This window comes from Polistes dominula, unplaced genomic scaffold (assembly GCF_049000335.1).
Source record: "Polistes dominula isolate Pdom_NZ unplaced genomic scaffold, Pdom_raw_medaka contig_24, whole genome shotgun sequence".
NCBI classification, from domain to species: Eukaryota; Metazoa; Arthropoda; class Insecta; order Hymenoptera; family Vespidae; genus Polistes; species Polistes dominula.
In genome coordinates this window covers 5,732,585-5,755,409 of record NW_028301150.1, presented here as the reverse complement: position 1 = coordinate 5,755,409, position 22,825 = coordinate 5,732,585, and the positions used below count along the sequence as shown (strand labels likewise).

At 29.2% G+C, this 22,825-nt stretch overlaps 3 protein-coding genes across 10 annotated transcripts; 1 reads left to right on the top strand and 2 right to left on the bottom strand.

Annotated features, from left to right (window-relative positions):
- The first annotated feature begins 1,917 nt into the window (after positions 1-1,917).
- LOC107066502 (ABC transporter G family member 20) lies at positions 1,918-12,018 on the top strand. Of its 8 annotated transcripts, XM_089177669.1 has the most exons (13): positions 1,972-2,461; positions 2,661-2,840; positions 7,207-7,412; positions 8,251-8,521; positions 8,624-9,046; positions 9,137-9,226; positions 9,325-9,437; positions 9,537-9,922; positions 10,050-10,165; positions 10,261-10,331; positions 10,412-10,500; positions 10,589-10,765; positions 10,876-12,018. In XM_089177669.1, exons 3-13 carry the CDS (start codon positions 7,210-7,212, stop codon positions 11,175-11,177), a joined length of 2,241 nt encoding a protein of 746 aa, XP_089033795.1. In that variant the 5' UTR covers positions 1,972-2,461; positions 2,661-2,840; positions 7,207-7,209; the 3' UTR covers positions 11,178-12,018. The 8 variants fall into 8 exon arrangements, with proteins under 8 accessions (XP_015176645.2, XP_089033801.1, XP_089033795.1 ...); XM_015321159.2 differs by lacking the exons at positions 1,972-2,461; positions 2,661-2,840 and adding an exon at positions 1,918-1,938; XM_089177675.1 differs by lacking the exon at positions 2,661-2,840 and having other exon boundaries at positions 1,950-2,020.
- A 150-nt stretch (positions 12,019-12,168) lies between these two features.
- Positions 12,169-20,980, bottom strand: LOC107066483 (uncharacterized). The gene is given in 14 exon segments (XM_089177605.1): positions 12,169-12,389; positions 12,467-12,609; positions 12,698-12,824; positions 12,924-14,322; positions 14,324-15,942; positions 16,060-16,212; positions 16,215-16,704; positions 18,778-19,237; positions 19,353-19,535; positions 19,612-19,890; positions 19,962-20,087; positions 20,173-20,401; positions 20,478-20,548; positions 20,620-20,980. Coding segments are annotated over 14 exon segments (5,844 nt in total). The 3' UTR covers positions 12,169-12,185.
- Positions 20,981-22,009: 1,029 nt separating this feature from the next.
- LOC149030824 (uncharacterized) lies at positions 22,010-22,799 on the bottom strand. The gene is made up of 3 exons (XM_089177604.1): positions 22,656-22,799; positions 22,296-22,458; positions 22,010-22,194 (listed from the first exon to the last, which is right to left on the bottom strand). The coding sequence occupies exons 1-3, from the start codon at positions 22,797-22,799 to the stop codon at positions 22,010-22,012; spliced, it is 492 nt and encodes a 163-aa protein (XP_089033730.1).
- Between the last annotated feature and the right edge of the window lie 26 nt (positions 22,800-22,825).

Sequence of the window (22,825 nt, the reverse complement as noted above, 5' to 3'; positions counted from 1 at the left end):
CCACACGTAATATTACGTAAAAACTTCTAGCATTACTAATTGTTGGATTTGCAATAATATTATTTTTTTTTTTACGTATCTTTATTCTTTTCTCTTGTTTCTCTTTTGTTTCTTTGTTTTTTTTTGTTTCGCGAAAGTATGAAAATTATTAAGAGAAATTTTATCAAGGTTACACGTAACGTGATATCATTCAAATGTTTAGTTTATGCAGGAAATTTCATGATCAGTGATATTTTTTTTTGTTTTATTTTTTTTTTTTAGATAAAAAATATCAAGGTAATGATAATTGTAACAAGATACATGAGATCATGGTTATTTTTGTAATTTTGACCAACCCAAAAAGAAATCTTTGCTGGAGGAACCTTGACGATTTTTTTTCGAACTTTTTGCGAATTTCATGGTATAAATAAAAAGAAAAAGAAAGAGAAGAAAAAGAAGAAAAAAGAAGAAGAAGAAGAAGTAAAAGTAAAACAGCCTTCTTCTAACAAAGAAACGAATGATGTTTCTTTCCTCGAGCGTCCTTCAAAAACTCATCTCACATTATTCTGTGAATTTTTATGTTCCATGCAAATTTCGAATGCCAACTTTTCTACTTTTTTCTACTCGTAGGAGATACTAGAACGTTCATGGAATTTCAAACGACGAGAATTGAAAATAATTTACAAATAAAAAACAACAACAAAAAATAAACAAAAGAAAAGTGAAATAAAAATTGCTAGTTAGAGTGTAAATGTGGAAGCAAATACAATTTAGTTAAGAAAACTAATCAGTTAATCGGTCTACTGTTTATGACGTTTATTAAAATTAAAATCGAAGGATAAAATTTATCCTTGACTTGAGTACAAAGTGTCATCTGTATTTTTATTTAGCGACTGGATACCTTCGTCAAATGATTGCTTATGATTTTAATGACGACTCTATCGTTATTATACCACGTGATGACTGAATGTGACATATCCACGAGTCACATTTTATTGTTAATTTTATTCTAAGTTTAACGTCAAATAACACGCGTCTTATTTTTGTCTATTATACTTTAGTTCTTTTCTTCTCCTCTTATTCTCTTTAATAAAAACTGAGAAATTGCGTTATGCGTCAATTATTATTATTAATATTAATATTATTATTATTATTATTATTATTATTATTATTATTATTATTATTATTATTATTATTATTATTATGAAAGGAAGGAATCTTGAAAGAAGAAACGAAAAGAAAAAGTCATTTTGCAAGAACACGATTCTTACTAAATTGCCGTTCCGATTTCTATTCGAATTTCTTGAACAAGTTTAGCCACCATTTAAACTACACATATAAAATGAATATAATTATGTATTAATTTCGGATTATCGATTACGTGCTATATTAATGTTATCATATTAAAATAAAACATAAGAATTATTATGTTGTTTTAATCGAAACATTTCGCATAATAAATATTTTCTATCGATGAAAATATACTTTGTCGTCGTATTGCGTATCCTGTCTTCGTGATATCCTGATTGAAAATATATCGAGTAAACGTGTTATTAACTGTTTTTGTTAATAGTAACATAAACGTAAAAGCAAAATAATACGTGTCCGTATTCGAAGATCGATTGTATCTAAAATATAATCAAAAATATTATACATATATAAATATGTATATCGATAAAGTTCAATTTAATTTTTTATAAATTTATTTTATACTTCATGCTGTTGATAAATTTATTAACGATTATTATTAGAGTATTATTTATAAAGTGTCAATGGTAAATGTAAGATAATTTTACAAGCAATCAACGATTCAAAAGAAAAAAAAACAAAAAATTTGAAGTTGAAACGGTGGTTAAAAAAGTTTTAAATCGAATGTCAAATGAGTCTTCCATTCTTAGGTTTAACGCTCCCACCAGAAAGAAGTTGGATCGCCAGACACATCAGGTAGCTGTAGCCACGGTAAGTTTTGTTAGACGACTTTGGTATCTTGCACAAGTCTTTGGTACTCTGGTCGTGCGAGTGATCGGGCCAGTTCTCTCCGGTATAGCGAACGGATCGTATCGTATCGTCTTTCTCTTTCTTTCTTTCTTTCCCTCTCTCTTTCTTTCTATCCCTTTCCTTGTTTCTCATACTTTTCACTCTTACTCTTTACTCCTTCTCGTTTGGCTACTTTCGTTGTGGTAACTTTCCTTGTTGTATAACAAAATTATCAAACATAAAAATACTTGACCAGAAATAAATTCTTATTTGATCATACGATTGGAACGCGTGGGGAAAGAAAAAAAAACAAAATAATAATAATAATAATAAAATAATAAAAAGAAAAAGAATAAAAGGGTCAAGTTCAAAGCAAGCAAGAAAGAAATAGAAAGACGGTGTATCTTCGTTGTTTTTATATTATTTTCTCGATTCGGCAAGCACAAAAACCCTCCGCTGTTAGAAAATTCTCTTCAGTTCGGCATTGAATTCATGAGAGTGTGCAGTGAGAATCCTTTGTTGTATTTCTTTACTCTTCCTCATTCTGTTATCAACATCATCATCATAATCATTATAATTATTATTATCTCATAGCTGGTGTTATTACCATTACTATTAACTCGTTTGTGCTCTGATAAGTGTTCGTGATTTTTCACATAGAAATCATTAACCTTTTATTCTACATTTTTTTTATTTTGATTTAGAAACATTTATTATGGAATTTTCGTACAATGGAACATTTGAAATCGTGCTTCGATAAAGGATCGACGAATCAAAAAATAAAAGAAAAGGAAGAGGGATTATTATCCCGTCAGTTCACTTAACGTCTCTTTCAGACTATCTGGTGTCTCAAAAGTTCAAAACAATTTAACGTGCTTACTCAGGTTAGTGAACACATATTTTGTTAGATCAATTCAATTATATTTGTTCATAAATATTGTAAATGATTAAAATGATCGAATTGAATTCCTTGAAGATTTGTCTTTCTTTCTCTCTCTTTCTTTCGTTTTTTTTTTTTTTTTCTATCAATGCGTATTTAAATGTCAAGCAAACATGGACTTACAACACGCCTTTTTCTACGCATCATCTTCACTTAAATGAAAGATTGACTCAGCATAAAAAGTTTGCTTATATTATTTAAATAAAAAACAAAGAAAAAAGGAATTGCAAATAGTGTTAACAGAATGACACACGGGGAAACTGCAAAATCGTTTACATATATTGCAATAATCAATCGTATTCCCGGTTTCTTTTTTCTTCTTTTCTCTGCACCTTTGGAAAATTTTTCTTCTTCCATATTTCTTTTTCATTCTCACATGTTTATCATTGTCATTGTTATTAACTTTGCATCTCCTTATATGTATTATCGTACGTTAACTGATTTTTTAACGTTAATTTTTTTTTGCTACGTGTAGTCATGCACTATCACACGGAAACTTGTAAATACAGGTGCACACGCGTGCAAAGAAGGAAAAAAGAAAGAAAACAAAAATAAATGATATCTCTCGTAATCTTTGTCATTTCCTACTTCTTTCTTTCTCTCTCTCTCTCTCTCTCTCTTTCTTTTAAGGTAGGGAGGTGAGGAAGAAGAGACGATCATTCTGAGAAACAAACAAATTGGTTTATTCCTTGAAAATAAAAATATTGTTTTTGTAATTATTCTTATAATCATTATCATAATAATCGCGTACAGGTTGAAAAATCGAGAAAAAAATTGCAATATAATTTAGTAGTTTATCAGCGTCATTAGTTTTTGTCATTTAATATATATTTTTTTCTTTGGTTTACCCTTACGTTTATCATCCATTGTCCGAGGTATTTTTTCGTTGATACGTTAAAAAATATAAAATTTGTAATGTACCTAACTAGATGCATAATGCGTAAGCGCATGTGAATTTATGTTTCACAGATATAAAATCGGCTTTCCTTTTCATTCCAGTTACATTAACGAGTGTGTTAGTTCATATAGAATCTGTAAACGATTGTTTCGTTCTTAATTCACGACAAGAATCATCGAACTAAACTTATTATAGTTTTTCTTTTTTTCTTTTTTTATCGTCATCTCTTAACGTTTCTTAACACTTCAATGTTAAGAGCTCTCGGTGTAGATGAAGAGACTTTTCTTTAATCAATTTTTTGTTTGTCACTTCAAGTAATGCACACAAAAATTGATTAACGATGAAAGAAAGAAATTTCATTCATTCGATCTTTACTACTTTTTTTTTTTTTTGTAAATAAAATGGTTTGGCAAAGAGTATTAGTAAATTTTTAATTGAGTTATTCTTTATGGATAAAGAAATACGTATTATTATTCGTCAACGTGTATAAATAATAAACATCGATGACGGTAATGCAAAAGAGAAAATAATTCGGTACATTGTGAAATATATTATCTTTTCTTTTTAAAAAACATTAAATACAACGTGTACATACATATGAGTAATAAGACAAAGTCCGGTTAACGCACACGTATTCGAAACTCTGTTAGATCAGAATTATCGTGGAACATTTGTAAATAAGATTTTACTGTTTACACTTCTGCCGTAAAACGTAAGATTTTAAAAAGGTTAACAATTCACACGGCGGATGTAATCAAAGAAAGAAAAAGGCAATATTGTAAGATTTATTGAATTTAAAGAAGAAGTATTTATTATAATAGAACAAATACTTAAATATTAAGGTTTAATTGTTTTAGTGCCATGCGACGCGATCGCGCTTTTCGAGTGGTGTGGTAAAACGTTTCGCTAATTTTGTTCGCGATCGTCGATTCGCAACACGCTTTATACAGAAATATATGTGTTTTAGCAACGCGACCGTGTCGATCGGCATAACTCGCAGGAAAATGACGAATGCGCTATTCATGGCACATTCCGACAAAGATTTTTAAAAACCCCCGGACTAAAACGGTTAATATATAAGAATAAACACACACACACAGATAGAAATCGAAAAGAAAAAAGTAAGTAACAATAGTTAGGAATCTTACACTTGTATTACACTCGTTCACTCACAACTAGTCGCACCAAATCAAAAGGGCAAGGTTGCCTTTTTCATCGTGCTTATATACATATTCACCCCACCAATGGTCCTAATCACTTTCGTCAATCTTTTTCGAAATCTCTTGACTATTTCCAATCGATTAAGTGAAGGACTTATTTCCGATTTCCGGTTCGAGAATATTCGAGAGATTTCGGTTAGCTTACCAAACAATAACATCAGACGATATCGTTATACACGCTCGCTTTTCTTTCCTTAACACAAACTCGTATTCATATTGCTACATGTACTCGCACTCATACTCATATCGCTATATATACTTACAAATCTTTCAACGTTCATCAATTGTTTCATGCATACCATACACTCGCACTCTTAATCTTTCTCCCATCCTTGAGTCATCTTCTATACATTTGGAAATTATTTATGCACAAAAATTGAGAAATCGTTTTGAAATCAAACAGATCGATTTTAAAACAAGTTAAAGGAGAAAGGTTTACTGCTGGACCGTCAAGAAAAATAATCAAAAGAAGTGAGAGTACGACCTACAATGTTTGAGGTTACATCACTAATGAATTACGCGATATACGTTTGGTGACTATTAAAACTAAAAACGGAATAATACACCTTGCCCGAAACCTAAGAATTTTTTATTTTTATTAGATAAATATACTATAACAATCCGACGTATCTAATTCTTTCTTTTAATCAAGGAATGGATGCTGCGACGTAAATCCACGTGGCATAGAACACATGTCTTCCTACACATGTATTGAAGAATTTTTACTCGATAATTATTATTACCTGTTTCGTTCTAATCACACAAAAAAACAACTTCATCGATTCATCGTTCTAACTATCATTTATTCACAAACACAAAAAAATAGGAAAAATAATGTATCAAACAATATGTGTAAAACAAATTATGGAGCTTTTTAACCATTATTATTTAAGATTTCGTAAAATATTTGTTTATTATGTTAATTTTTATATAAAATTAGTATGAATAATTAAGCAAAACTATTTTCAATGGTAAATATATTCAAATTTTGTGCATTTATTTTCACGTAAGATCTTTCTATTTTAAGATATCAGATCAATGAATAATTAATAAGAAATAAATAATGCGAATATTCGACAACTTGAATAAAATTTTTGTTTTTTTTATTCTTTCTTTTAAAAAATATATCTTTTCGAAAGAAAGCAACGAGACAGTGTATTTGTGAATGAACAAAATATAAAAGTTATATGCTGACGAAAATAGAAGAAAAAAAAAAGATTAAAGAAAATCGATTACAATAAAAAGTTTTGAAACTATGATACGATAAAGATTTTTTCTTTGTTCTAATTTACTACATTATTGCCATAAATAGTTATACTTTCATTTCTAATGGTGAAACTTTGAATCGTCGATTTTTTCCCGCCTCAACGTGATCTTTCATTTCTACTATCTCGCTCGTACTTACACATTGTACATGTTACGTGTATAGCTTACGGTGTAACTTAACACATACGGCTTCGTAACATTACGTCACGAAATACATGTTACACTTTTGATGATCGAACATATATATATTTTCCCGTATTACTTTTTTCTTGTGTAATATATATCGAATTTTATATATATATATATATATATATATATATATATATATATATATATATATATATATATATATATATATACTTTTTAATATATAAGTAATAAATAATGCTCTCCTCGCGAGGTAATGAGAATATGCAAATAACTTTTATTGAGAATTTGGTCAGAGTTTTTTTTTTTTATGTCCCTTGACCTCAATTTTTATCAAGACTCATCAATTATTGATTATTTACAGTTAATATTAATATTCGAATATGATGACATTGTAAATTTATACTTGATCCCTTTTATTTTACGTCATTTCAAAATATCCACACGAATATTGATGAAGTAATACCTTTCAATAAAAATATATTACAATTATTAATTAGTTTATTTATTAATAAAATTTTGTTTTTGTTTTATTAAATTTGTTCAATTGTAATATTATTGTTTCATTTAATAATATAATGTTTTATATTTCAAATGATTATACATGATATCAAGTTGCGATCACAGTGTCAATCGCAAATGTATTAATAAGACAGTTGATTTTTTCTTGTGTTTTTTCTTGATAAAGCGACTTTAACATAACATGACATAGCCATACGTGTTTATTCGTAATAACATATGCATATTCATTTCGATTCGATTTTTTGTATACTTCTTAGATCATGAATCTGTCAAATGCAACAGTACCAACAGCTTCTTTGGAGTTGAAAACAAGGCGAGCACAATTTCAAACGCAAACATCGACCTTGGATGCAAGAAGAAGGCAAGCGGTATGCGTTAGAAGGGCGTGTAAGAAATATGGACCGAAAAAGAATTTTAATATCGTCCTAGATGGATTAAATATGACGGTACCTAAAGGCACGATGTGAGTTAATATATATCTTATATACATATATATATATATAATTCAAATTTATTTAACACTAAACGTACCGAGACTTAATATATACCTATTTGTACTGCAACGTACAAATTATTAATTAAATTTAACGTAAAAATTAATTGAATATATTTAAAAGAAAAAGTCATGAAGTAAAATTAGAAAAAGTGATAACATTTTATGCGAATTTTCTAATAAAAAGTTTATAATCGGTTATTTAACCGGTCATGGTACGTTTAGTGTTAAACAAGAAAAAAAGATAAAATATATAATATATTAAAATAAAGAAGTAAAAATAAATTATTTAAATGATATTTACTTAAATAGGTGATATTTGAAATATCAATACCGTTAAATACGGTAAATTTTATTACGTAAGATTTCAAACACAACTTCGTTGTGATAATATTTTAATGTATTATATATTTCGGAGAAAAGAAAATACAAATAGATTTAGATCACTTTGATAAGAAGTGTTAAGAGATAAACATAAATAGAAAGTAAACATAAACATAAAAAAAATAAAATTTGTTTAATCGTGTCAAAAATATTAAACGATACGAAATATATGCGATGATATAAGATTTTGCAAGATATTTGTTTATTATGTTAATTTTTATATAAGATTAGTATAAATAATTAAGCCCAATTATTCTCAATGGGAATATTTTCAAATGTTGTCCATTTATTTTCACGTAAGATATTTCTTTTTTAAGATATCAGAATAATGAATAATTAATGAAAAATAAATAAAGATGATATATTCTAAAAATATTCGGCAAGGCGAATAAAATTTTTTCCTATTTTTTTTTCTTATTTTTAGTTATGGTCTACTTGGTGCGAGTGGTTGTGGAAAAACAACTTTATTATCCTGTATCGTGGGTCGAAGACGTCTGAATTCCGGAGAAATTTGGGTACTAGGTGGTAAACCAGGATCAAAAGAATCAGGTGTACCAGGTCCACGATTAGGATACATGCCACAAGAAATAGCACTTTATAGTGAATTTTCAATAAAAGAAACTTTTATATATTTTGGTTGGATCGCAGGTATGACGACCGAACAAATTAATGTTAAATTGGAATTCCTTTTAAAGGTAATACTATTTTCATGAATAAATCGTTATTTTAATGTTTTTTTTTTTTTTTTTTTTTTTTTTAAGAGATTTCGATTATTATTTTATCGATTGTTATTTTAGTTCTTGCAATTGCCATCGGAAAATCGTTTCATTAAAAATCTTTCGGGTGGACAACAGAGAAGGGTATCATTCGCTGCAACGTTATTGGGCGATCCAGAACTTTTAATTTTGGACGAACCAACCGTAGGAGTTGATCCAGTATTACGTCAAAATATTTGGGATCATTTAGTCCAGTTAACGGAGGATGGTAAAAAAACAATAATCATAACGACACATTATATCGAGGAGACCAGACAAGCGAGTATAATTGGTCTTATGAGGGGAGGTAAATTTCTTGCTGAAGAATCACCTACCAAATTGATGGAAATGCATAGATTGGATACTTTGGAAGATGTATTTTTAAAACTTAGCAAACGTCAAAATATGGGTCTCAGAAGAAGAAGTAGTATTCTCAGTAGTGTTACCGGTGTACCACCGGAACCGGTAAGTTCATTTGTATTTTTTTTTTCATTTTCTTTTTTTACCTTTAATTATAATAAAATTATTTATTTCTTTATGTCTTTTTATTCGTAGGACGCTGATGACGAGATGAGTGGCGAATTTGGTGACAACGTTAGTATATCTAGTCGTAGAAGAAGCATAGTCGTTACGGATGAAGCAAATGTAAGAGGGATTTTAAGAGAGTCACGTTATATTGGTAAATGAGTTTAAAGATTAATGTAACTTTATTTTCATTGAAAATTCATTTTTTTTACATTTAGTTACCGGAATTACCATCGAAAGAACAAGATGTTTCAAAATTCAATGTTATAAATTTACAACATATGAAAGCATTAATATGGAAAAACTTTTTATGGATGTGGAGAAATTTTGGGTAAATATTAATAAATATTTGACATTAATTTTTTTTTTATACATATATAAAAGCAATATCATTGTAATCAATTATCGTAATAATAGTCAATTTATTTAGCATAATGGCGTTCATCTTCGGTTTACCAGTAATACAGATCGTCTTATTTTGCCTTTCTATTGGAAAAGATCCCGTTGGTTTAACATTTGCTATTGTTAACAATGAACTTAACAGCACTACAGAGGAATGTATACCATCAATTGGTTGTAATACAACATTATTGAGTTGTCGATTTTTAAATCACCTAAAAAATACATCTATGATATTTTTACCATATGACACTCAACAAGAAGCTGAGTATGCTGTTAAAAAAGGCTGGGCATGGGGTGTCATATCATTTGCAGCTAATTATTCCGATGCTATAATGTCAAGGATAGAAAATGGCAAGGATGCTGACGATTGGGATCTCATATATTCTGATCTGAACATCATTATGGATATGTCGAGTAATTTGAATTTATTAACGTATTTTGCATTTACATTAGTAGTAATTCCCACTTTTTTTCATTTTTTGTTTTACTTATAATATATTATACTATTTTATTTACTTTTAATATCTCATTTTAATTTTAGATCAACAAATTGGTCAGCTCTTGCAAAGAAACATCTTCTATTCTTATATGGATTTTGCTCATGAAGTTACCGTTGCTTGTAACTACAGCGAAAAATTAGCTAGCATACCATTAAACGTAAGTTATAAATGCAAGTATATCATTTAATTCAATTAATTATTTTCCCTATCAAAATTATATTCTCTCATTTTCGATCTTGTAAATTGATTTAGTTTAAAAAACCGATCTATGGACCTTTGAAACCAAATTATACTGATTTCGCAGCACCAGGAATTATCTTAACGTAAGTCGTCCAATTAAATGATTATTAATGTTTACAAAATAATTACAATTTTTATATAAAACATACATTTTTTTTCTTAGCATCATCTTTTTCTTATCGGTTGCTTTAACGTCAGGAGCTTATTTATTAGAAAGAAACGAAGGTTTATTGGAAAGAAGTTTAGTGTGCGGTAAACATCATGATTCAATTTTGTGATATTATAAATTTATGATTTATACATTTAAACATGAATAATTATAATTTTTCTTCCCCCACAGGTATTACTGGTACTGAAATATTATTCGGCTTAGTATTAACCCAATTCGTTGTAATGGTTGGACAAACTGTAATGGTAGTGGTATTCAGTTTCTCTGTGTTCCAAGTTACTTGCGAGGGTAATATTGTTTGGGTTTCATTGTTAACTGTATTCACAGGATTATGCGGAATGTGTTTCGGTACATTTATATATATATCTTTAAAATATTATATTTTTATATGTTAATTTACATTGATTGTTTTCTCGATCTTATTTGATTTATGTTTTTTTTCGTTTTTTTATTTATAGGATTTGCTATAGCCATAATTTGTTCAGACGAAAGAAGTGCTACTTATGTTGCGATGGGATCCTTTTTACCTATAGTTATGTTATGTGGAATAATTTGGCCAGTCGAAGGAATGCATCCTGTTCTTAGAGAAATTAGTTTCATTTTGCCATTAACGAAAAGTACAGAATCATTGAGGTTTATGTTAGCCAGAGGTTGGGACATATCAAGGCCTTCTGTCTACTATGGTTTCATTGCCACTTTTATTTGGATCAGTATCTTTCTTACTATGGCAATATTGTTAATTAAATTTAAAAAAGCATAGGAATATATATACATATATATATAGGTATATTATAATGAATTGTATTAATTATATTAATCAATAATTCAAGAGAAAGATAGAAAGAAAAAAGAATAATATTTCGTAATAATGAATATGCGTTGGTGGATTGACAAATATAAGAACTAATAAAGTTTTTCTCATTGAGGCTGACAACTTTTTGTAATCCACCATTGTATATAGCAAATCACACGAATATTCGTATTTGTTATCAATGTAAATTTGATATAACTGATGCTTATTTGTAAATGTAAGATTTCGTAATTCTTATGTAGAAAAATTTCATATCAATTTGAAAATTCGATAATTTTAATATTAATTTTGTTTCTGTATGTATAAGAATTTTGAAATAATTGCTTTACGAGCAAAAATTAATAGTTTCAAATTGACAATATAAGTGATTAGCTGTATATATTTATTAAAGATATTAAAAATCAATGAACGTAAACCCTAAATGGGTTTTAAATGAGACATACAAATAAAATAAGAGAATAGAAAAAGTGTGTAACTCTTTTTCTAAAGATAATAGTAACAGTTTTATACTGAGAGACTTTTAAATTCATTGTACGTGTATTACTTTTAAAAAGGACTCGAATCGTTCAATGAAAAAACGATTTACTTTAACACAAAGAAATAATAGTATAGTACGTAGTATGTATCTAAATAAGCTATTGTAAGTTTCTATTCAACATGATTGTGTATTTATTGAATTTTATTATGTTAATTATTAATTTTTATTATTTTCCCATATCAAACAATTGCAACAATAATTTTTGTATTGTATAATCATTTGGAAAGATAATTATATAAGGTGTTATTTTTATTTCTTCTTCTCAGATTTCTTTTTGTTCATAATTATCATTAAATATTGAGTTATCCAAAAAATTGAGTGACGATTTGAATGTAATATATACGATAACTTTGATTAAACGGGAATATTTTGTAAAGAGTATGGATTACTGACGAAATTTAATGCGATCGAAAAAAACCCTAATTTTTTTCACGAACTTCATTAGTCATCCAAGGTTTAAAAACATGACCATCGGCTTCCTTTGTAGGCATATAAGTAAAGAAAGCTTTTTTGAATGACAAAGATGGATATCTTCTAAATTCCATGGTATTCCACATATACCTGCTATATAACACACGTATTTTTCTCATTTGACTGTAGTATATGGCGTTTTTCATAGCGATCTGTCAAAGATAAAAACAAAAAAAGAAATTTAATTAAATCGTAAAAATGTTTCGTTTAATTATTCTTCGTTACGTACTTTGTTCTTCATTTCTTCAGCACGATCGAAAGTTAATTCATGAATTTCTTTTTTGGACATATCCAAGGAGGGTATTACAATTTGTGGTGATTTGGCCACATCAGCCATTCCCCAAAATACGTACGATAATCTCAATAATTTATCTACAAAATGAGTATTGTTTGTTCGATATGAGATTTATAAATTAATTTTAATGAAATGTGCAAAATGATAATGTTAAACGTAAATAACCTGTCTCTTCGTCGTTGAAAACGAATCCTTTCCTATACATAATCCAATTTTGAATTTGTTGCATTCTATGACATTTTGGTAGCTTTGCAAAAAGAAATCCCTCCGTGGCCATTTTTTTCAATTCTTTCTGTAAACAAAAAAAAAATAAAATGAAATGTTGTTGTTAACGTATTTAATCTAACATCGAATATTTGATTATATTAATCGTATTAATAATTATTCGTACTTTTATCAAATTCTCCAAATTAACATCTGCAACATTAATATCTTTATCATGACGATCTTCTTGTTCTGTTGAATTTCTTTTTATCGATACAACTTTTTCATTTTTCTTCGTCTCTTTGTGCATCTTTTTCTCTGTTATCATAGTTTTATCTTGATTTAAATTTGTATTATTATTTGTTCGTACTTCTACATTTTTATCGATCCCATTTTTATTATGAGTTAAAGTTTTCTGTTCATCTAAAGATTTTTGTGTATCAGGTTTTACCGAATTGATCAATTGATTATTTTCATTTTTCTCTTCCATCACTTTATTATTTGTTTTTCGTTTGCCAGTATGCATTTTAACAGGTTCACATTTTGCTTTACAACTGCGATACCAATCCTCAGAGTTATTTCCTTCATCGTGTGGCCCATAAATTATTCGTGCTGCCTTTTCCAAGTATTCTTTTCTACGTTTTTCTTGTTCTATCAAGGCATGTTCTTTTTTAGGTAATGGTCCAGGTGGTATATTTGTCGGTGACCAATGACTATGCAAACAAACACACGGTATCTTTTCTTTACTCGGTTCTGGTGTATGCAAAGGTGTTCCCATATTTAAACCTTCGATAACTGTTGTTGGTGGACCCATAGAATAATTTTCTGCTACACCTGATATACAATATTGTACATCGTCAATGTACTCATCATCTCGAGGAATTCTTTTAACGTCAGATATAATCAATTTCGTATCAGCTTTCATAGGTCTTGAAATATTTTGTACGTTCGTGTAAACGTTCTTTTTAAAACTTTTTAATTTTTTTTCACGTTCCTTCCATTTTATCCTTTCTTCCTTACGTTCAATTATCTTTCTCTCGTATTTACACTCGCAAACAGGCTTCTTCACGATTAATCTTCGTGGTTTCAAAGGACAGATATATTTATTGAATTTAGCACATTTCGTCCAACATGGTACTTTATGTTTACAACCAGCGTAATAATCCATCAGACCCTTATCCTTCAAAGCTAAAGCCCATCGTTCCTTTGGTAATTTAGATTCCATCAATTTTTCTCTTTCCTTCAGTAATCTTTTGGATTCTTCTATTTCTGCATGTTCACCTATTATACCATAAGTATCCAGATAACCACTGCATTCGCAAGGTTTGACATTATCTCGTATCTTTGACATAACGTCTCGAGGTGTCGTGTATTTTTCTAGGAGATTAATAAAACTATCCTTGCGTTGATCAACACATTTTTCATAAGGTGACTCATAAAGATCGTATTCGGGAACATATTCGTCGCTTCTTCTTCGACTTGGTGGTGGTGTATAATAAATAACACCATCTATTACTTTAATATCGTCACGTTCTTCCTTATTTTCTTTCTTTTTCGTAGCAATTTTATCGAGTTTCTTCAATTCAATTTTTTTTTCCAATTGATCCACCAATCTGATACATTAAAATCTTTTTCTTATTTCTATTTTCTCGACAAACACAAGCTTTTCCATTTTTTTTGACAGGAATCATCTCAATAGGTGGATCTGGATCTACCAAATAAGCTAAAGTCTTTTTAACAGGCAATTCTTGTTCTGATTCGGTCCTCCAACCACAAGGACCTTTTTTTGATATCTTTACTGAACTAACAATTTCTTCAGAAGCTGAATCTTTCGATTGTTTTTCCAAAGATTCACTGTATTCGTGTTTACAAGAAGATGATGGTTCTGAAGGAAGGATAACTGGTTCTACATTATGAGGATATGTGTCAGGTGACATCATCATGGTCTTCAATTTTTTCATTTCTTGCTTGATATCTTCCGGTTTAAGGATAACTTTGTCATCTTTTACTGACTTTTTTTTATGGTATTTTTTTACTTCGCCAACTTTCGAGGCTTTTGTAAATTTTGCTGAACTCTTTTTTTTATTTTCATTTTTCAAATTAAACGAAAATGTATTGTTCTGAATTTTTTTAATCGTATTTGTATTCAAATTTTTCTCATCTTGTTCGTTTTCTTTTTTCTTTGACTTTTCATCGTGAGGTCTGTTCATTGAATTATTTTTCAAGGACGTTTTGAATTCGTTCGTAGTAGGATGAGATCCTAGTTCAGTTTTCAATTTCTTTTTATTGTTATTAATTTCCTTTTTATGCCATTTTGAATTACCATCGTTTGTGGTAAATACTTTAGATATTTTCGACAACCTTTTGTTCTTCTCTTTCTTTTTTACAATTTCTTTTGTATTTTGTACACTTTGGTCGATATTATTAATACTTTTAATTTTATCTTTCGTTCTTAAAATTCCTTTCCTCGAAAAAGAATTTGTTCTACTTCTTTTTCTTCTTCTTCCTCCTCTTCTACTTCCTTTTGACGAAGTACTTGCCGTTCTCTTTCTTCGCAAATTTTTCTTCAACTTAGCAGAAAACGTTTGTTTCTTTTTAATATCCTTCATCTTTTTCGTACTCTTCTTTTCTTTCTTAATTTTATCCGAACGTACTTTTGTATGTGTAATTTGTTGTTCATCGTCAATAGTTTTTGATGAAATTTCTTTAGGAATTATCGATAAAGATTTGAAACTTTCGGATTCTTTACTATCACTACTACTCTTTCTCTTCTTTCTCTTCTTCAAAACTTCACGAATCGGTTGAGATGAATCCAATCGTGGTTTAGGTTTCGAAAGTTTCAAAGTTTGTTCATATTCCGTAATAGTTTCTTTAACTGACGGTGCAGTACGAAAAATATTCCATGAATCATCGTAACCATGATAATCCGGATCTGGTATAAATTTGGTAACTTTTTCTTTAACAATCTTTTTCTTTGTTGCTATCGTTTCTGGACTAGCATGACAAAGTTTATCACGTTTAAAGATTTTTTCTTTTTTCATTGGAACAGTTTGCTGTTTTATTACATCTTCTTTTTCTTCTTCTTCTTCTTCTTCTTCTTCCTCATCCTCTTCATCCTCATCTTTGGTTTCTTTTGGCTGTGGTATTCTTTCACCAAACGGTCCTTCGCAAACAGCACGTCCAGGTCTTATTCCACAGGGTGGGCCCTAGAAAAAGAATTATCATCGATTACCTTGCACATTTAATTACATCAAAAAATGATCTATGATCTATGTATGATCTATCTATAAGTTATGATTATTTTCACAAGAAGAAAAATCTACCTTCAAGATTTCTTTTCGTTGTCTTTCCAATTCTTCCAATTCTTTAGGAGATAAAATATTACGTGTGCCCCATGGACCACCACAAACACTCATACCATGTTCATCCCCGCAAGGTTGAAAATTAGCTATGCTATACATCCTTTTTTTTTCCTCTTAGTATTATAATTATCTTGAATATTTGTCTTATCTTTCTTTTTCATTTGTAATTTAACAATTTCCTTTAAGAAAGGATTCAATCTGCACGATTTATCTCCAGGATACGCTTTACAAGAATAAGCTGCCACTGTATCTGGTCTATACTTCTTTCCAAAACATAAACCTTCGTCCTTTGTCCATGGTATGTTATCGGTACTCAATCTTGGTGTCACACCTTGATTGAACATTTGTTGTATGGCACAAGAACACGGTGGAATATTTTTCCTTGGCAATGGTGGTGGTGTTTCCACTCTTCTCGAAGGAATATGAATTGTTTCATTATTCATACCGGTTATGTAATATTTTTTCTCGCCTTTATCTGTAGTGACACCATTTATAACAACGTTCGTAGTTATTTTGTCCTCTGAAGCAATCATCTCAATTAAATTCACCGTTGATTGATGAGGTGATGGAGCTGGCGAATGTAACGCCATAGATCCAACGATATATCTGTCATTAATAATTCATAAATTGCTTTAATAATAAATTCAATCCTTTTTGGGTAGATGTTTATATGTTATTAAATAAATATTTGAAGTAATTTTAAAAATAATTAAAATGCTGGTTAAAATAATTCTTAATTATTAGAATAATCATTTAAATATTAATTTAAAGATATACGTTGGATCACAAATTATTTTTGAAATTATTTAATTAAAATTATTTTATCTTGTGTGACGTTCCGCCACGATTCGCCTACCCAAATTTTTCTTAGTTATATAAATCCAGTTGCGCGAGACATCATTCCAGTAGTCCGCATGAATAACAATAGAAACAATTATAAGTAGTACGCATAAGAGAATAATCATTATTTGCATTGCTCGATATTCATTCTTTACTTTGGAATGCACTATTGGAAGAGTTGTTTCTCGCGAGACACATACGGAAGCTATAAATTATCCCTCAGACACTATCTCCTAAACACCATATGGACCACATCCTTTACCTCGCCTTTCGGTATAGAATCGGGAGAATAGAAGAACATAAGAAAGAAGAAATAAATTCATAAACTTGTAACTTTCAATAGTCCACAAATGTTCTCCTATTCTCTCACGTAAGGACCTTGGCAACCCCAATAAAACTCTACCAAAACATAGGCATAGGAACACATTTCTAATATAAAATCCTTAATAGAGATTTTCACCATTCACGTAGAAATCAGAACCTCCGCCAATGCTTACCCATATGGAATTAGCGATAAAACAGAAACCAAAATCTCGAGGAACATTCCTACTGATATGCAACTGAAAAAATAGAATAAGTCATAAACAATAAGGCCCGGACCTCCTATTTCGCTCTTAACCCTTGTAACCGAAAGCCGGCAAAAGTCACGTAGGCCTAACAGAAATTTACTTTTAGAACATTCCAGAATCAAAGATAGTTCCTAACAATTTCCGCCTCAAGACAATGAAGCTCGCGAAACTACGCGTACGACCAAATGGATGACTAAATATGTAAACTTAAATATATCCTAGAATAATGAATAAGTTATCTCAACGTAGAATTGTATTAGTGTATAATTGATCAAAGGATAACAGAACGTAATCGTTCGAAGGATAATAAAATGTTACTGATTAAAAATCGACGAAATGTAATCGAGTAAGAAAAGGCAAAGTGTAATTGACTAAGGATATATGATAAATATTAGAAAGGTAGAAATTCATAAATGTTAATCTAAAATATATAAGAGAATATTATAAGCATCTATTAGTAGTCCACAAGGACGTAAGAATCTTCTCAAACGGAGATGCATAGGAAGCTTGGGCCAGCTAAAGACAAAGAGTGGGGGTACTAGAGCTACCCTTTCCACGAAGGACTTTTTGGGGGATATAAAAGCCAGAGGACATCGTCCCCGCGTTCACTCATATTTTCACTCCTCACTTATAGTTGTTCACTTATAGTTTCACTCTTATTTGCTACCAGTCACTTATAGTTTTCCGGTCATTTATATTTTTACCAGTCATTTATAGTTCAGTTGCTACTTATAATTATCCAGTAAACTTCATATTCACTACTAGCGTTTCAGCTATTCATTATTTGAACATTATCCAATCCTATTGATAGTCTACGATGAATAATTCGCCTTTCGAATCATTGTGTTATTCAACCTTCCATTGGAAAGAAGCAGCCCCAAGCCTCCTGCGCAATCTCGAGAACAACTGTACAACATACTGTAAGTCATAAACAACTTTTATTTTCATTAAAAACATTGTTAAGTTAGAGCTGCGGTTACCAATACTTCTCCCTTAAATCAAACCTTCCTCAATCTACCCCCTTTATCGTACGCATTTTGCTATATTTTATCACTGTTTAAACGAGAAAAAGAACCAGCCTGGTCCCGGTTAAACTCGGTGAATGCAGAGTGACCATAAACAGGCAATACTTATACTACTTACTTAAATTCGTCCTCTAGGACGTAACACTTGTATTCAATGATTAATTAAATATAATTAGATATAATATCTTTTTTTTCTAATCTTATAATAAGAATTAGAAAATAAACAAAAATTTCGTTTCAATTACTTTTGTTTTCGTTCATCTTCGGTTAAAGCATCGATGACCATGAAAGGTGTTTTAGTTTCCTTTTGCATAATATCAGTTTTTCTGGTTTGTCTACATGAACAACAATTGTCACAAATCGGTCCTGGAAATACGAGTCTCATGGTAGCCTCGACGCTTTTTAATATTTTATTTGCTTCCTTTTCAACTTTTATAAATTCCTCGTCCGCATTTTGCAACCATTCTTGCCAATTTTTCGATAGATTTTTTCTACCACTGGGATATATTTTATTAGGTCCATCACCAAGTTTCAACACACTGAAAAATCTTTCATCGCTGTTCGTTGGTGTAACATTGGCAATTCCTGTCATTTCGTAAGAAACGGGACACTCCGGTGGATCATCCGAGACTCCACTGATAACAAAATGCGCATCCTTTTCTCCCAGCCATGATTTTTTATTATCTTTAGGTGGATTAAGTGTTCCTTTATAATTGGTTAAAAAAAGAAAATAAAATTAAAAACGAAAAGAAAATAATCCTGAAAGTTTTTATTAAAAAAAAAAAACGTTCATCACATATTTGCTCTAACGTTGTTGTACCGCAAATCTTGTATTTCACTGGACCATTTTGATTTTCGCTCAATCCGGAAAGCGTGAAATCAAAAATTTGACTATCATCGGGTAATTTGGAAATGTCATTGTTAGGTTTTTTTTTGTTATTATTTTCTTTAAATGTCAAATTATTGTTAGCTTTTGTTAATCTTTCATCACGTTTTGATGAACCTAAAAAAATTCAATAAAATATAACAAGACGTAATTAACTTCGAACGAATGTATGATTGCATTGATATATTTATACTTTTATGTTTTTTTATATTATCTTTGGAATCATTTAAAGCTATCGATAAATCGTTTTTAACGATAACATTATTTATATGAACATTTTGTAAATTTTCTTTATAAGTAAATATCGGACAATTTTCATCCGGTAGGATAACTTTTCGTATTGGTAACGATTTACAATAATTTCGCCACTGTTGTAAACGAGTCATATATGTTACCCAATCAGGACGCGTAAAGAGTTCTTCCTTGTACGGTGAGCTTGCTTTTTTTCTTGGCATAATCATCATTGGTTTAGCTAGAAAAATTAGATGTAATTAATAAAATAAAAAAGAAAATGAAAAAAAGATAAAGAAATGAAATCATTACGTTTTGGTGGAAATTTGGGAATAACAATGGCAGGTAATCTTTTATCTAACTCGATAATGATTTCGGGTAATGTCAAAAAAGCAATGGCTGATAAAATGATTCTTTCGTTGCAATCATAAGTTTTCTCTGTGAAAAAAAAAAAAAAGAAAATTGAATTGTTTCTCAAAAAAAGAAAAAATATATAAATTATTGAATAAATTGCTGAACGGACTATAGCCTTCTTGTTCGAAATAATTTCCGGTAAGTAATCTATAAATTTCTCTGAGAAAATCAATAGCCTTGAAATCGCACGATCGTTGCATTCTTCTAATTGTTTTTGGATGAATTTTAAAAAATGTGGATACAATTCCCATGGCCATGAGTGTTTTTTGCGTACGACCAGTATCCATTTGTTTATAATCAGTCATTATCACATCCTCCAACATCATAAGATTTTTCATCTTAAATAATATTACGATAATTTCTAATTTATTTTCTAATCAATGATTTTTCGTTACATATCTAATTCTATATTACCTGATCTATAGAAAAATCTTGATACCATCGAGGTCCAGCAACATCCTTCAATTGTTTCAACTCAGCTTTCACTAATATATATATATATATATAAAAAGAATTATATCTCTGAATAAAAATAATCATTCGTAACATTTCGTACCATTTGCTTTTCCAATACGAATATTCTCTCTCGTCTCTTCTTCGTTTTTTCGTAATCTATCTTCCCATAAAATATCTTTGGCTAATTCTAATTCGTCTTCTATGTACCATTGGATTGGTCCATTGATAGAAGAAATAGAAAAATCTTCAGAATTTATTCCAACGTATTGTGTATCTTTACTCTTTGTTATTAGTTTCTTTGTATCCAAATGATTGATGTATTGAGTGCGTAATTTTATTGCTGGAGATTCTTGCAATGAATCTATTGCGGTCAACGATGACGTGTAAGGTGGGTTACGTTGATCGTATTTCATCAGAGGATCGAAGTCTTCTGCTGAACAGCAAAAATCTATGGGTCTCATGTTTTTTATCTCCTCTATTATTTTTCTTTAATATTACAAAATATTATTATTATTATTATTATTATTATTATTATTATTATTATTATTATTATTGTAGTAGTAGTAGTAGTAGTAGTAGTAATAGTAGTAGTAATAGTAGTAGTAGTAGTAGTAGTAGTAATAGTAGTAGTAATAGTAGTAGTAGTAATAGTAGTAGTAATAGTAGTAGTATTCACGTGGATACGTAATATTTATTTATTTTTTTTATTTAATCTGCATTTTATATTTACTTTTTTCGACGTGTAAACGATCGAAAGCTCGAATCCTTGAATTTTAATGAAATTTTTGACATTTTGGAGAAACCTGTTGGGTTAGTTTTTTAATTTATATTTTTTTTTCTTTTCTTCCTCGAGAATTTTGTTTACTTGTTAATTTGAAATTTCCATTTTTAGATTCCTTTTTTTTTTGGTTATATTATTTTTATTCGATGTTGTAAATGGCTGTTACGTGTGACATTTGTTACATTAAAAATTGTTAAACGATTAATCATTCGAAGCTCAGATTTATCGTTCGATTTTGTTTCACTTTAATTTCAGCCAATTGCTTCAAAGATTGTTGATCAATTGCTTTAATTATATTATATCTGTAGTTTTCATAATATTCCTGTTTAGTTTCTAACATTTGAATTTAGAATGACTCTCTAGTCATTTTGTTCATTAAAATTCTATTTCACTTAACAACGTTTATTACTTATTACTCGAATTTAGTAAAATATCTTTAAACTTAACCATTTATACGCTCCTTAGTTAATTTTTATTCTTATTTCTAATATCGTGTTTTATTATGAGTTTCATTATAAGAAATTATAAGAAAATAATCTTGTCTTTTTTTATTATAGTAAACAATAATAATAATTCTAATAATAATTCTTTATCATCGCAATAATAATTTCAGTTTTTTTTATTAGGTTTTTTCTTTTAATAGCTTCATAACTAGACACATAATTTATCGACGATATGTAATACAAAATAGATTAATAATTAATGATATTTAATGTGACTTGATAAAAAAACTCGTTCTGTATCTCGTTGGTTTAGCAAGCAGTTTGATTCGAGGTGAACAAATGGCTTTTAACGCGGAAGGATTTACTTTGAAAGGATCTCGTAAATCTTTTGTAACTTTTTTCAAAGAATTTAATGTCTTCGGTAAAGCCAATTCCACTACTCTTTTTGATGCTACAAAAATTCAATTCTTTTATTTAAATTCTAATTATATAAGAATAATTTTATTCGCATGAAAAAGAAGTATATCAAAGAAAATATGGAAGAAAGAAAACCTTTCCAAGGTAAAATTTGTTTTTTCATTTTCCTATTAATTTTTTTAGACACGTTAGATTCCAAATTTTGTTTGAAAAATTTTTCTTTAATTTTAGGTAGAACCAATCGTCGAATTTGTCTCGTATGTTTTACTACTTCGTTTTTCACTTCATTATTATGTTTCTGTAATAGTTTAAAAAAAATTGTATATTTGATATGATCACACTAATGTAATTGTGAATGAACTTTTATAACAGTGTAATTGTTTTTTTATTTCAGATATTAATAAAATAAAACTAATGTATTTCCAACGAAATATTTAAATATTATTCAACATTCTATACAAATAAAATAGAATTGTCAACGATAATTGTAATTACTGTTAAAAGGGAAGACTTGGTTTTTTTCTTTTTTTTACTTTTTACTATTTTTTTAATCGGTACTTCATTTTCCGTATAAATGTTAACAACTTTTCTAGGTAAACACCACCAGCACGATTTAAGAGATTTATTTTGTTTCCACATTTTCATCAATGTGTTTAAAATTTACG